Source organism: Engystomops pustulosus, chromosome 4 (assembly GCF_040894005.1).
Source record: "Engystomops pustulosus chromosome 4, aEngPut4.maternal, whole genome shotgun sequence".
Taxonomy (NCBI): domain Eukaryota; kingdom Metazoa; phylum Chordata; class Amphibia; order Anura; family Leptodactylidae; genus Engystomops; species Engystomops pustulosus.
In genome coordinates this window covers 216,089,543-216,105,845 of record NC_092414.1, presented here as the reverse complement: position 1 = coordinate 216,105,845, position 16,303 = coordinate 216,089,543, and the positions used below count along the sequence as shown (strand labels likewise).

At 48.4% G+C, this 16,303-nt stretch overlaps 1 protein-coding gene across 1 annotated transcript; it reads right to left on the bottom strand.

Annotated features, from left to right (window-relative positions):
- Nucleotides 1-713: 713 nt before the first annotated feature.
- Nucleotides 714-6,534, bottom strand: LOC140128610 (extracellular calcium-sensing receptor-like). The gene is made up of 6 exons (XM_072150308.1): nt 6,332-6,534; nt 3,865-4,159; nt 2,454-3,305; nt 2,137-2,364; nt 1,925-2,024; nt 714-1,844 (listed from the first exon to the last, which is right to left on the bottom strand). The coding sequence occupies exons 1-6, from the start codon at nt 6,532-6,534 to the stop codon at nt 886-888; spliced, it is 2,637 nt and encodes an 878-aa protein (XP_072006409.1). The 3' UTR covers nt 714-885.
- Between the last annotated feature and the right edge of the window lie 9,769 nt (nt 6,535-16,303).

Here is a 16,303-nt window from a genome sequence, read left to right as displayed (position 1 = left end):
GTGCGGCCATCAACATGGAGTGGTGCGCAGCAGATCCTGGTGGTGGAACCTACCAACAATCTCAATATCCAAGGAGAGATACAAGTTATCACTAGTTCCTCACGGGGTTGGGCAGGTTGAAGTTTATATATCCAATGTACCATATCTCCAAAGCTAAGCAGCACCGTAGTTGTCAGCTTCTTCATTCGTGTGGTGGTGGATCCACTCATAGATTAAGGGACTTTCTGGGATTTTTGTAGGCCAGGGATGTATCTGGTCGGCTTAAGGAACCCCACTCAGACACTGCTTCTTATACTCTCTCTACACTACACTTCACCCCATAACTGGTACCTAGGTGTCCACACTGCTGCCTTAAATATGCATTGTCCCCACTAGCACCATGCTTGCTGCTATAGGACCTAGGGGTTAAGCTGGATGTCCCCTGTATGACTCGGTGGTAAGTATATTGTAAGAGCATCGTTGATGAATATGCAATGTTAAGAGGGGTCAAGAACTAGCAGGCCACTTCCTTGTGTTGCCGTGGGGGGACATCTACCAATCTTTGAAGGTTTTATGAATGGTAAATCCTGGCCAATCCTTAAAATTCACCAATTATGTGTGAAAAAAGCTAAAACCTAAAAGAACCTGGGAGAACATACAGATGTTGCCATTAGAAAACTCCTGGGTCTTAAACAAGTTTATTTGCTCAACAATCTTATATTGTATTGTCACGTATACAACATATTTCATCATTGTGACCTACTGTTACAGATTTTTAAAATCCATAGTCGTGGTCATTTTGTATTTTATGTTTCTTACTATATAGCATCACAAGAGTGAACAGGAAAGATTGACGTAGTGTATAAATGGCCAACTTTACTAGATAAGTTGATGGTTTGGTTGATCTTAGTGTCCTCCAGGATATCTTCTTCTGTCAGGTAGTTGTACGCTTTGGTTGATGGGGGTGTGTGTTCTCTGGTGACCTGACACCATTGCTCGGGTGTTGAGTTGGGGTTTTATGAGTATGATGTAGACCTTGGGTGTGAAGATGCAGAAGAGAAGGCCGGCACTGGAGGACAAAATTGCAAAGATTTCAGTTGCCACTGCCAATTTTCCCTGGGTGCTAAGGTAGGTTGGGACAAAACTTATCCAAACAATGAGGAAAACCAACATGCTAAAAGTTATGTGAGTCGCCTCATTAAAAGCTCCGGGAAGCTTTCTGGCTAAGAATGCAACCACAAAACAGATGGTAGACAGAAGTCCAAGGTAACCAAGCATGACCCAGAAACCGAGACCGTAGTTACATCTGATAACAATTTTTCCTAATTGAGTCTTCGTATCATGTTCTGGAAACGGTGGGTCTAATGAGAACCAGGAGCCACATAGCACAAACTGGGCAGATGTACAAAACATGGCAAAAAAGACAGGCCACCGTGGTCCCATCGGGACTTTAAAGCAACCACCAGGTTGGTTAGCTCGGAAAGCCAGGACAACAATAATAGTCTTGGCCAATAGGCAGGAGATGCAGAGGGTGAACAAGATGCCAAAAGCAACTTGTCGAATAAGGCAGGTCTGGTATCCAGGTGGAGCAAGAAGGAGGAGTGGGCAAAGGAAAGAGAATGTGAGGGCCACTAGAAGAATGAAACTAAGAGTGCAGTTATTAGCTCGGACCAAAGGAGTCTCTCTGTTCTTTATGAAAAGAAAAAGTACAAGGGCAGGAAAAAAGGAGGACAAGATGGATGTGCTTCCTAGAGAGATTCCAAGAGGTTCATCCAAGGATAGTAATTCCACCTCACGAGGAAGGCATCGATCATGGTCAGAATTTGGCCACTCTTCTTCTGGACAAAGGAAGCAGTCTATAGCATCTGCAAGCAAAATATTGGGGTCAAATGAAGTCATCTACTATGGACAATGATGTGAGATGTTATTTATAGTTTATCCTTACTAGTTTGGTTAGAAATTTCTCCAACCGCACATGGAACACAATCGAAGCAGCAATGTGGTTGGCCAAGAAGTGGAACCTTCCAAAATCCAGGAGAACATTCCTTAGAACATACAGAAATGGGTATCTAAAAGTACAGATGTCACATTTTTGATTACCTATTGTTGTCGGTTTGATTTTTGATGGCTACGTTGGGCATTGAGGGCATCTCTTACCTTGTCAAACTTCCCTCCCCATTGAATTGCACTGTGGTTAATGAAGAGGTCTCGACCTAACTGGCCACCACTTTCGTAGCTTCCTACTCTTAGCCAGTAGGTTCCTTCTAATAGTCCCTCGTGCCAGTTTATTATATCATAAATAGCTGGAGCATTTCCAAGAGAGTCAAAATATAAGTCATCATCAATGTTTCCTTTCAACCTCACTCTACGAAGGTAAAAGAAAAACTGTAGGAACATGACAAGTGTAAATGGGTAAATAAACAGTTGGCCAAAATCTTAATTTATACAAATTCTTATGTGCTTCCTGCACTTACCTGCCAGGGGTTAAAATTGTGTGTTCCAACACAATTGCTTCCAACCAAGTTACTTTTGGTTAGTCTACAAGCAGCCATGTCTTTCAGAGTTTTGGCCACCATAATCACCGCCTTATAGACATTATATGTTACTCGAAGGTCCCCAATGTCTGAAAATATCTGTAGAGCAGCAGGTTCTTCCAGTCCTGTGCACAAAGGCCTCGTTGAAGATGGTGGAGTTAAAGTTGTACAATGAGAGTATTTTGTCTGGTTCATTTCAGTAGGCAACTTACAACGAAACGCTTCTTCCCAGAATTCCGTAAAAAATGGATGATTATTAAAGTGACTTGGATGTAATCCAAAGACAAACTCTTTGAATCCAGGAGCAGCCCCATTACGAAGAACAAGTCCAAGACTCCCTCTCAAGAATTTCGAGAGCTGGGAAGATACTAGTCTTGGAGAAGTAGACCATGCATCAGTGGTCAGCCAAATTCTATCTCTAGTATCCCCATTATGGGCCAGGTGCAACAAAACAGGATTCAGATATGCTTCCATCGAGAAGACAACCACCACGTTGGCTATTGACTGTCTGATAACCGCTGATATCTGTCTCACATCTTTTGCTGAGGCTTCTGAAGGAAGATTCTCCCAGAAGGCTATACAAGTTTGTGATGCTTCCATCTCTTCAAGAAATGCTTGACCCAATGTGGAGGAACTGGTCGCCTGGTAGAGAACACCCACCCAAGACCAGCCAAACTCCTGAAGCAGTCTAACGATACCTTTCACCTGTGAAGATAACGTAGGAGCAACGCTAAGTGCTGTAGGGTAGAAGAACCTATTACTGAGTTTGGCCGGAGGTGTGAAATAAGTAATCTGCAAGAAAAGTAAGAATAATGATTAGATCATAATTAAGGTTATAACCATTTCATTGAGGAATACTAATGATCAGGTATATTAATCATTGCTTAGACTCGGTAGTCTTCTAAGGATTTGGTGCACTTAATGGGATTCTATGCCGACGTCCTCAGGCTTTATTGGATGTTTGGAGCATTGTGGATCTTTGAGAATATTCGGATCACAATATTTTTGGACTTGGTTCACTAATGGGTCTTCGGTACTCATTGATGTCCTCTGGTTTAAACTAGGTAGATGGCAGCAGAACATGTCCATGTTTGATGATCACTGACCTGTCTAGTCATGTTCTTAGGTTTATATGAATGAGACTTCTCAGAGAATGCATATTAAAGAGTAAACAATATGTTTGAAGGAGACCCTACATTGGATAGATTTTGTTTTTGAAGACTTAACAAAGTGTGGACCATAAAGGGAAAGATGATATGAAGAACAATCTCCTCCTGGACTTCATAGCTTTAAAAACTATCAAAACTGAACGTGTAAATCCATCCTTAGTCCCTGACTTTTATTTCCTCACCTGTGGGTAATGGTAGAGTCCTAAAAGGTTAGCCACACTCACAGCTGCTTCTCCATCTGCATCTCCCAGCACCGCGGCCAGTCTTGATGAAGAACTGAGGCAATGATAATTCGGTGGGCCTCCAGGACCTCCAGAGAGGAGCCATGATACTCCCTCCAGTGCTCCTTTAGCCTTGCTACATGAATCCATTATTGCTGCTCCCAGTGTCAAATTGGGCAACATCCCAGGAGTTCTGTTCACTTCCTCCACTGCAAAGAGAAAGGCGAGAATCCATCGAAAGACTCGAAAGCTGAACCTGGGAGGGAGGTGAGAATTTAGAATATGAAATCATGAAATCTTCACATGAAATTTTCAAGTAAGGACTCATGCACACAACCATATTTGGGGTTCGGTGCACCTTCCTTAATTTGGGAGACAGGACAGGGACACGCTGACACTTGCGGGGACAGGACAGGGACAAGCTGACACTTGGGGGACAGGATAGGGACACGCTGACACTTGGGGGACAGGACAGGGACACACTGACAGTTGGGGGGGGGCAGGACGGGGACACGCTGACACTTGGGGGGACAGGACAGGGACACGCTGACACTTGGGGGGACAGGACAGGGACACGCTGACACTTGCGGGGACAGGACAGGGACACGCTGACACTTGCGGGGACAGGACAGGGACATGCTGACACTTGCGGGGACAGGACAGGGACACGCTGACACTTGGGGGAACACGCTGACACTTGGGGGACAGGACAGGGACACACTGACAGTTGGGGGGGCAGGACGGGGACACGCTGACACTTGGGGGGACAGGATAGGGACATGCTGACACTTGGGGGACAGGACAAGAACACGCTGACATTTGGGGGGGACAGGACAGGGACACGCTGACACTTGGGGGGACAGGACAGGGACACAGTGACACTTGGGTGACAGGACAGGGACACGCTGACACTTGGGGCGACAGGACAGGGACACGCTGACACTTGGGGGGACAGGACAGGGACACGCTGACACTTGGGAGACAGGACAGGGACACGCTGATACTTGGGGGACAGGACAGGGACACAGTGACACTTGGGGGACAGGACGGGGACACGCTGACACTTGGGGGGACAGGACAGGGACACAGTGACACTTGGGGGACAGGACAGGGACACGCTGACACTTGGGGCGACAGGACAGGGACACGCTGACACTTGGGGGGACAGGACAGGGACACGCTGACACTTGGGAGACAGGACAGGGACACGCTGATACTTGGGGGACAGGACAGGGATGCGCTGACACTTGGGGGACAGGACAGGGACACGCTGACACTTGGGGAGACAGGACAGGGACACGCTGATACTTGGGGGACAGGACAGGGACACGCTGACACTTGGACAGGACAGGGACACGCTGACACTTTGGGTACAGGACAGGGACACGCTGACACTTTGGGTACAGGACAGGGACACGCTGACACTTGGGGGGACAGGATAGGGACACGCTGACACTTGGGGGGACAGGACAGGAACACGCTGACACTTGGGGGACAGGATAGGGACACGCTGACACTTGGGGGACAGGACAGGGACACGCTGACACTTGGGGGGACAGGACAGGAACACGCTGACACTTGGGGGACAGGATAGGGACACGCTGACACTTGGGGGACAGGACAGGAACACGCTGACACTTGGGGGACAGGACAGGAACATGCTGACACTTGGGGGACAGGACAGGGACATGCTGACACTTGGGGGACAGGACAGGGACACGCTGACACTTGGGGGGACAGGACAGGGATATGCTGACACTTGGGGGGACAGGACAGGGACATGATGACACTTGGGGGGACATGACAGGGACACGCTGACACTTGGGGGGACAGGACAGGGACACGCTGACACTTGGGGGGACAGGACAGGGACAAGCTGACACTTGGGGGGGACAGGACAGGGACACGCTGACACTTGGGGGGACAGGGACACGCTGATACTAGGGGGACAGGACAGGGACACGCTGACACTTGGGGGACAGGACAGGGACACGCTGACACTTGGGGGGACAGGACAGGGACACGCTGACACTTGGGGGGACAGGACAGGGACACGCTGACACTTGGGGGACGGGACAGGGACACGCTGACACTTGGGGGACGGGACAGGGACACGCCGACACTTGGGGGAGAAGACAGGGACACGCTGACACTTGGGGGGACAGGACAGGGACACGCTGACACTTGGGGGACAGGACAGGGACACGCTGACACTTGGGGGACAGGACAGGGACACGCTGACATTTGGAGACAAGACAGTTACATGCCTACACTTGGGGGGGACAGTAAGGCAATGACACTTGTGGGACAGGGCTGTCACATGCTGACACTTGGGGAATACACTGATAATTTGTGTACAGGACAATGACACAAAGTCACAAAGAACCCGAAGTTGAGGTGTCCAGCCCAGGGACCATGTTGTCCTCACCCTTGGCAAAAAAGAAACTCTGGTGGACTGGTGAAGGTCTCTGGTTGTGTTCCTGGACTGAGATGCAGGGGGAATATTGCACCCAGGAGAACATCTCCCTCCTGAGTGTATCCAGTCACCTCCTGTTGATGTAGGACACCATCTGATCTTAACGGCAGAGGTTGGGAGAGAACCAGACACAGGATGAGAGAAGTGGTCTTCATGGTCCTAATATGCATAATAAGATGGTCCTGTCCGATTTGGAGGCAGCAGGTTATGAAGACTGGTTCATAGGCAAAGTTATGATTTCGATTTTCTCGAGGAGATCTGTAAAGTTAAGGTCCACACTCACAACACTGGGTACAAGCATCTGGAGAGGAGCACTGATGGGAGTGACTGACCCCGGATATATATACGCTGGTGATGATAGATTGTGTGTGATCTCAGATTTTCAACCCCAGGGGATTGTGGGTACTCAAGAGACCTTCTGTCAGGAAAGTCTGTGATAAATGCATGGAGGCACAATTATTTCATCTGCCTCAAAATAGCAGTAACACAAATTACATGAATATAAATATTGCTCAACTCTGGAAATCTGCGGGAAACAGGTGGACAACATCCATAGTCCTTGTAGATGTTCTCCTTCGTTGGAGTTGACTCAAGCTCGTACATTGTGTATAATTTATAATGGAACTGAAAATCGGGATTATGCAAAGTAGATAAGGAAGCAATGCCAGTGGGGGGGTTGTTGGTGTTGGGGACAGCTCATCAAGGTTGCCATAAGTTGGTCTAGAATACGCGGAGACGGTTAATAGGCCAGATAGACGAATGCTACTTCTACCCTGACAACCCCCACAAAATACGACCTGGGATATCCTGGGATAGAATCACCAGAGCCAGACAGGGGGGGCCAGGGAAATTCATTCTGTGGGCCCACCTGCTGCCCGCATGGAAATATTGGGGGATATTGCGCCAGCGTATGATAGCCCCGCCGCTGCAAATTCGCAGCCCGATACTTCAAGAGGCTTACGCCAGGCAGGGCCACGTATGAAAAGTCGCCGGCAGCAGCTGGCCCACTCCCGGCCGGCCGTGCCCTCCGCTCGGCCGGCTGCGCCCCCCCCTTCATGCCCCTTCACGCCCCACTGACGTGAAGGTGGCGGATTGGGGAAAATAATCGCAAAAGCTAGCATTTGCGATTATTTCAGGGCCTCTGCGCCACTGGCAGTGCACAGAGGTCCTGATAAATATCCCCCAATACTTGTATGTTCTAAACTCATTTTTTTACAGAATGGGGCACATTTACTAAGGGTCCGAGTCGCGGTTTTCCGCCAGTTTTCCTGAATATTTCCAATTTGCGGCGAATTGCCCCAGGATTTTTGGTGCATGTGATCGGCTTTCACGCGACAGAAATTGGGGGCGGGGGGGGGCCTGGCCATCGGAAAACATGACGGATTCGGAAAAAACGTGGAATTTAAAAAAGAATTTGTGTCGCAAGAATAGCACTTACATGCACCGAGACGGAGGAGGTGAACTCCGGTGGACTTCAGTACAGCAGCGACACCTAGTGGATAGTGGGCGCACGACCTTAGTGACACGACCTTAGTGAATCTCGGCAGAACCCGAATCAGTGTCGGAGAACGCACCACTGGATCGCGACTGGACTGGGTAAGTAAATGTGCCCCAATGTGTTTTCATTACGTTTTGAAAGCCTGCCTCCATGCGGCACAGATTAGGGGGGGAGGGGGTGACGTCGGACGACCCGAACAGATTCGGAACCGAGCGCCTTTTTTAAATTTAAAATTGTGTTGCATGCCCTATGTTAAAGGTGCACCACTAAAAAGATGGTGAACTCTGTCGGACCAGTGCGGGGAAGTGGCACGATCTTAGTGAACAATGACAGACAATGCACTTTCTGTGAACTCGAGCGGCAATGTAAGAAAATGGGGCAGATTTACTTACCCGGCCCATTCGCGATCCAGCGGCGCGTTCTCTGCGGTGGATTCGGGTCCGGCCGGGATTTATGAAGGTAGTTCCTCCGCCGTCCACCAGGTGGCGCTGTTGCGCTGAAAAGTATCTCAACGCGCCGGAATGCACCACCTCGGACCAGGTGAAGGTAAGCGCTCCCCAAGCGACACTTTTTCGGTTTTTAAATGCGGCGGTTTTTCCGAATCCGTCGGGTTTTTGTTCGGCCACGCCCCCCGATTTCCGTTGCGCGCATGCCGGCGCCGATGCGCCACAATCCGATCGCGTGCGCCAAAATCCCGGGGTAATTCAGGTACAATCGGCGCAAATCGGAAATATTCTGGTAACACGTCGGGAAAACGCGAATCGGGCCCTTAGTAAATGACCCCCAATGTGTCCCATAATGTGAACGCAGCTTAAGACCATGGGGCACATTTACTTACCTGTCCGCAGAGTTCCCCGAAAGTGCATTGTCCTACGATAATGCACTGTGCTGCTAAGATCGTGCGCCAGATATCCTGCATGTGTCACTTCCCCGCTCAGGTCCCCGGAGTTCACCTTCTTCTTCCTGGTGCATGTAAGTGCATTGGATGCGACACAATTTGAAAGTTAAATCCCGCGCTCAGTCCGAATCAGTCGGATCGTGCGACTGCCCGCCCCCTGATTTCTGTTGAATGCAAGTTGTGCAGCTGCATCAAAATCCTATTGCTTGAGACACAATCCCAGTGCAGTCCCCTGTTAAATGTGTCAATCCCTGAAAAATGCCCACTTGAAGAATCTCCTCCTGAAATGTCTGCATTCAGACATCAGGGAGAAGATTTCACAGATTTGCGGCGGGGGCGGTGTCAGTACACAGCAGGGGCGGAGCTAATAGGCATCAGGGCCCACTGGTGTTTTCACCGGCACACCAGTGGGCCAGTCCAACCCTGACAATGACTAACTGTTCCAGTGCAAATGCTCTACGAGCAGCTACGTGGACAAGACGTGCTCATTTCAAGGATACTCAACATCAGATTTAGGCTGATGTACGCCCTCCCGGTTGTAGACGGTCGGGCATGCGTCCGGCGCGCTGGAGAGGAGAAGGGGTGACCCCTCTGATATTTATGAAAGAGGTTTTGGGCTCTTGCATAGTGGTCATTTGTTAGGCCAACAAAAGTTTGGCAAAAAACTTTTGCCTATGGTCAATGCACCAGTGTGCGAATATAACAGCATCCACGACGTACAGGTACCCCTCCATTAAAATCGGTGCCATAATGCACACATTGGTGAGCCCATATAATGTTACACTCATCTTTGGTGCCCCCAATCATTGTATAGTTTGCCCTCACCTTTAGCTTTGACTTGTAATTTCCCTCCCACCTCTGTATATAATAATACTTGGTGGTAAATCTGTATATAGTGGCCGGACTTTTAAAAAAACTATGGGTGCTGTTTAAAATTTGGAGGGGGGGGGGGTAAGTATATTGAGATAATTTAAAAAAGTTAGTGGGGTGTTGTATATCATTAAATTAGCAGCCAGCGGTATTTAAATATTTTAGGTGGGGGCTGTATATAAGTAAATTAGCGGCTAGTGCAACAACCCTGCCGGTGCATAGGGTAGGTAGGTGTTGTGAAAGTGTCTCTCTCCTTGTCAGGAGCTGTCTGGTGAGCCTAGGAAAATTTTCCAGGGGCTCTAACATGGTGAACTTAGTAACTGCTTAGTAACTATCCAATTGTATGCTCTGTAATTGCTGTGAAGGAAGGAGTGTGCTGGTTGGACAAGTGCTCACTACCTCACAAGGGGAAGTTTATGAAACCCCTTGTGGGTGGGAGCACATGGGTCTGAATTGTGCAGCTCAGTCTTCAGAGAGCCAGCGTTCCACAGATCAGACACACAGATCAGGAAGCAGAGGTGTCTGTACCTTGGCCAGTCAGGAGAGGACAGAGATCCACCATCAGGACTATGTTCCATCTTTACCAGCCCAGCCTGAAGCTATTAACCAGGCTGTAAACAACCACCTTCCTGTGGACCTGCACTCCGACCAGCTAAGTCCTTCCACCTGAAGTTCTGCTGATGTTCAAGGCCATTGCCTGCTATTTTCTCTTCCAATAAAGAACTGTAAGTCTGCACCAACGTGCCTTCGAGTGATCCCTGGATTAGGCCGTTCACATCACGGGCTCCCCATCCTCCATCACCTATCTACAAATCGGGGTTGCCCCAGGGAGAAAACTATTTTAGAAGCCTCTCCCTCCATTTTCTTGCCCACACCACCTGCTGGAGACCTGCCAGGTTCTGGACAAGGAGTCCGTTCCTGTATACCAAGCACCACGACCATCGCGTGCCTAAGGCCACCAGGTATCCCAGGCCCGACTTCCTCCAGGCTACAAGAAAGGCCCGGCCCCCGGTGGGGGATGTTGCAGTAGCAGTGTATAAATTAAAAGGTTGCTGTATATCAATACGTTAGAGGGGGTCTATATATAAATAAATAGGGGGGGGGGGCGGGGCGGTATACAACACGTTAGCGACTGAGGAGGAACTATATAGTCCTTGTGACACGATGGGAGTATGGAGAGAGCTCATGAGCTGAGCTTTCTCCGTACACAGCAGGTGACGGCTGTATAATAGAGCCAACACCTGCCTGTTACTGCCGCAGTTGGTGTTGGCACCGATCGCGGCAGTTAACCTGTTAAGTGCCGCGGTCGACCTTGACCGCGGCACCTAACTAACCGTTAAATGCCTGCCGCCATCTTGGATGGCCGATCGCCGCCACCTGCAGCCTAGTCTCATTGAGACTCTTAGGCTTGCCATGTGTAATGATTTCTAATAGCCAGCAGAGGGCAGGCTATTAGAAATCATTGTAATATTGGTATATACTGCAATACTACTGTATAGTATATATACTGTATAGTATATAGTATTAGCAATCAGACCCTGCAGGGTTAAATTACCCTGGAGGATCTAAAATAATGGTTAAAAAAAAAAAAATTTTAAATGTAAAAAAAAATTACAAAATAGTAAAAAAAGTAAAAGTTTAAATCACCTCCTTTTCCTAGATTTACTGATATAAATATAAATAAACAGTAAAAATCATAAACACATTAGGTATCGTCGCGTCCCAAAATGTCCAATCTGTCAAAATATAATAACTATTTTTAGCGGTGTTTAACCCCGTAACGTAAATTGGCGCCCCAAGTCGAAAATGCCGCTTTTTTGCCATTTTGAAAAATATAAAAAAATTCTATAAAAAGTGATCAAAAGCCCATACAGTCTTCAAAATGATGGCATTAAAAACGTCATCAAAAGTCGCAAAAAATGACACCCCCCCACAGCTCCGTGCACTGAAGTATGGAAAAGTTATTAGTGCCAGAACATGGCAAAATGAAGAATATTTTTTTGTACAGCAGGTTTTAATGTTTTTAAATGTATAAAAACATTATAAAACCTGTACAAATTTGGTATCCCCGTAATCGTACTGAACCAAAGAATAAAATAGACATGTGATTTGTGGCACACAGTGAAAGCTGTAAAATCCAAGCCCACAAGAAATGGCACAAATGCGTTTTTTCATCATTTTCACTGCATTCTCAATTTTTTTCCCGCTTCCCAGTACACGGCATGGAATGATAAATACCGTCACTATGAAGTGCAATTTGTTACGCAGAAAACAAGCCCAAACAGAGCTCTTTAATGGAAAAATAAAAAAGTTACAGATTTTTGGGTGGGGAGAAAAATTAAAATGCAAAAACGAAAAAGGGCCACGTCCCTAAGGGGTTAAATAAATTTAGACTAGGACTGTATACAAATAAAATAGATGAGGATGTATATAAATACATTAGAAGTGTATAAATAAATCACACAGGGGATGTACGGTATATAAATACTCTAGGGGACTGTATACTGGGTCTTGGACGCAGCATTATACCTAAGGGCTGCAGAACTGGCCATTGGGGCAGCATTGGCTACTGGGGGCAGCACTGTGACTACTAGGACCAGGGCGCAGCACTGTGCCTATGGGGGTAGGAAAAACTGGCCAGTGGGGGCAGCATTGGCTACTGGGGACAGCACTGCAAATAATGGGAACGGGGGGCAGCACTGTGCCTATGGGGGGCAGAACTGGCCATTGGGAGCAGCAGTGGCTACTGGGGTCAGCACTGTGACTACTGAAGCAGTGAAACACCCCCCAACGGGGCTTGACCTTTTTAGGTGTCTAGAGGAAGCCAGGGTCCCGAATAGCGGAGTGGCTGGAAATGCGGCCTTGTGGGCATCGATGATCACGGGGCTTGGGATCAGGAGCAGTTAGGGATACCTGGGGATGAAGGATTGGGGTGCCTGTGTTGGTGTACAGCCGGATCCAGGGATCACTCAGAGGCTCGTTGGTGAAGAATAACTTAGAGTTCTTTATTGGAACAGGCAAAGGCCTTAACAGCAGTAAACCTTCAGCTGGGGGGAGGTAGCTGGTTGGAGCAGGTCCTCAGAAAGTTGTCTTCAGGCTGGGCTGGTTGTGTAGGGATGGAGTCCTGGTGGTTGAGCTCTGTTCTGGGCTGGCGTCAGGGCAGCTTGCCTAAGATACTGCTTCTTCCTAGACTGACCTCTCAGACTGACCCCTAAGCCTGGCCCATGTACTCCCACCCACAAGTGGTTTTATAACCTCCCCTTGTGGGGTAGCAGCAGTGATGGGAATTACGGCTCTTCTTAGTGAGCTGGCTCATTAGGCTTTGCTCACTAAGAAGAGCCGGCTCTTCTGGCTCCTGAACGGCTCCCTATTAAATATATAATAGGGATCCGCAGGCCAGTCAGTCACCGGACACCACTCCACTTTTAACCCGACCGTATCAGGTTAAAGGGGGCGTGGTGAGCCGGTTAGAGGCGGGGTAAAGGGAGCCATCGGTTCACTGAGGGGAGCGGGCTCCCATCGTTTGCGAACAAGTGCTGGCTTTTCGTGCCGGCTCGTTCCTGAACGACACATCACTAGGTAGCAGGCACTTGTCAACCCAGTTTAAACTTTCATTATAGCAAGTACAGGGCATATAATTGGATAAGGCATTTAACACTTAGCCTCCCAGACCGAGACTTACAGCTGCATTTCTAAGTTTCCCATGCTAGAGACCTCCTAGTGAGGTGATCAGTCTCACCAGACAGCTCTTGATAACGGCATTGGCAGGGGTGTTGCAGCAGCACTATCTACTGGGGCAGCAGTGTGACTACTGGAACATGAGGGCAGCACTGGCTCCTGAGGGTAGCACTGTGTTTACTGGAAGCAGCACTGGCTACGGGGGGCAGCACTGTGACAAGGGGGGCATCACTGTGACTATTGGGGAGTAGCACTGGCTACTGGGGGTTGTCCTGTACCTACTGAGGGCAACTCTGTGGACACTGAGGGCAGCACTGGCTATTGGGAGTATCCCTGTAAGTACTGGGTGCAGCACTGGCAAATGGGGGCAGCACTGTGACTACTTGGGGCAACTCTGTGGCTACTGGAGGCAGCAGTTTGACTACTGTGACATGGTGGCAGAACTGGCTACTGGGGCAGCACTGGCTAATGGCAGAAGCCCTGTGGCTACTGGGGAGTAGCACTGGCTACTGGCGGCTTCACTGTGGCTACTGGGGACAGCCCTGTTACAACTGGGGGAAACCCTATGGCTGCTGGGGGCTGCACTGTTGCTATTGGGGGTCGGACTGACTTCTGAGGGCAGCCCTGTGACCACTGGGGGCTGTCCTATGGCTACCAGGGGCAGCACTGTGACTACTGGGGGCAGCGCTATGACTACTGTGGCCTGCACTGTGACTACTGCGAGCAGCCCTGTGACTACTGGGGTTGGACTGTGACTACTACGAGCAGCCCTGTGACCACTGAGGGCAGTTCTGGTTACTGTTGGCAACTCTGTGGCTACTGGGGGCAGCCCTGTGACCACTGGGGGCTCCAATGGGTACTGGGGGCAGTCCTGTGAACAGTGGGGGGCAGCAATGGCTACTGAGGGAAGCCCTGTGACTACTGGGGGCAGCACTGGCTACTGCAGGCTGCTTTGTGACTACTGGAGGCTGCACTGTGACTACTACGGGAAGCCCTGGGACCACTGGGGGCAACACTGTGACTTCTTCGGGCAGCACTGGCTAATGGTGACAGCAATGTGACTACTGGGGGCAGCATTGGCTACTGAGGGTAGCACTGCCTACTGGGAACAGGACAGTGTATACTGGGGCAGCACTGGCTATTGGAAGCAAAATTGTGACTATTGTAGCTTGGGGGCAGCACTGTAACTACTATGGGCAGCACTGTGATTACTGGGGGCAGCACTGTGATTACTGGGGTCAGCTCTGGCTAATGGGGACAGCACTGTGACTACTGGGGAGAGGCCTGTGACTACTGGGGGCAGCACTGACTACTTGAGGGTAGCACTGGCTACTGGGGAAAGTACAGTGTATAATGGGGGCAGCGCTGACTATTGGAGGCTAAAGTGTGACTATTGTGGCCACTAATGGGGGGCAGCACTGGCTACTGGGGAGGCCCTTTGACTACTGGGGGCAGTCCTGTGACTTCTTGGGGGCAGCACTGTGACTACTGGGGGCAGCACTCGCTACTGGGGGCAGCTCTGACTATTGGAGGCTAAAGTGTGACTATTGTGGCCTGAGGGCAGCACTGTGACTAATGGGGGCAGCACTGGCTACTGGGGCAGCCCTTTGACTACTGGGGGCAGTCCTGTGACTACTTGGGGGCAGCACTGTGACTACTGGGGGCAGCACTCGCTACTGGGGGCAGCACTCGCTACTATTGGCAACTCTATGACCACTGAGGCAGCCCTCTGACCACTGGGGGCAGCACTGGCTACTGAGAGCCACCCTGTGACCACTGGGCGCATCACTGGCTACTGGGGGCAGCACTGCGACTATATGGGCAGCACTGGCTACTGCAGACTGCCATGTGACTACTGGGGGCTGCACTGTGACTACTGGGGGCAGCACTGGCTATTGCGGGCAACACTGTGACTACTTCAGGCAGCACTGTGCGTTGGTGGAGCACCTCTGTGCAAGGTTGGACCTGCCATGGAATTGCACCATAGACTTCACCTAAACAGGTGCTGGTTAAAGGCAGTGCACAGGTGCAGGGTAGGAACGCCGCACACCAAAACCCTGCACATATTTTAGGCTTTGTACAACTGAGGCGCATAAACCCTGATACATCCCCACATTGTTTGTACAGTGTAAAAGTTTTCAGCATGTATCTATGGTCTATCCTATCTATCTATCTATCTATCTATCTATCTATCTATCTATCTCATATCCATCTATCTATCTATCTATCTATCTATCTATCTATCTATCTATCTATCTCCTATCTATCTATCTATCTATCTATCTATCTCATATCTATCTATCTCCTATCTATCTATCTATCTATCTATCTATCTATCTATCTATCTATCTATCTATATCTATCTATCTATCTATCTATCTATCTCATATCCATCTATCTATCTATCTATCTATCTATCTATCTATCTATCGCCTATCTATCTCCTATCTATCTCCTATCTATCTATCTATCTATCTATCTATCTATCTATCTATCTATCTATCTATCTATCTATTTATTATCTATCTCCTATCAATCTATCTCCTATCTATCTATCTATCTATCTATCTATCTATCTATCTATCTATCTATCTCATATCTATCTATCTATCTATCTATCTATCTATCTATCTATCTATCACCTATCTATCACCTATCTATCTATCTATCTATCTATCTATCTATCTCCTATCTATCTCCTATCTATCTATCTATCTATCTATCTATCTATCTATCTATCTCCTATCTATCTTATATCTATCTATCCATCTATCTATCTATCTATCTATCTATCTCATATCTATCTATCTATCTATCTATCTATTTATTATATATCTATCTATCTATCTATCTATCTATCTCCTATCTATCTATCTATCTATCTATCTCATATCTATCTATCTATCTATCTATCTATTTATTATATATCTATCTATCTATCTATCTATCTATCTCCTATCTATCTATCTATCTATCTATC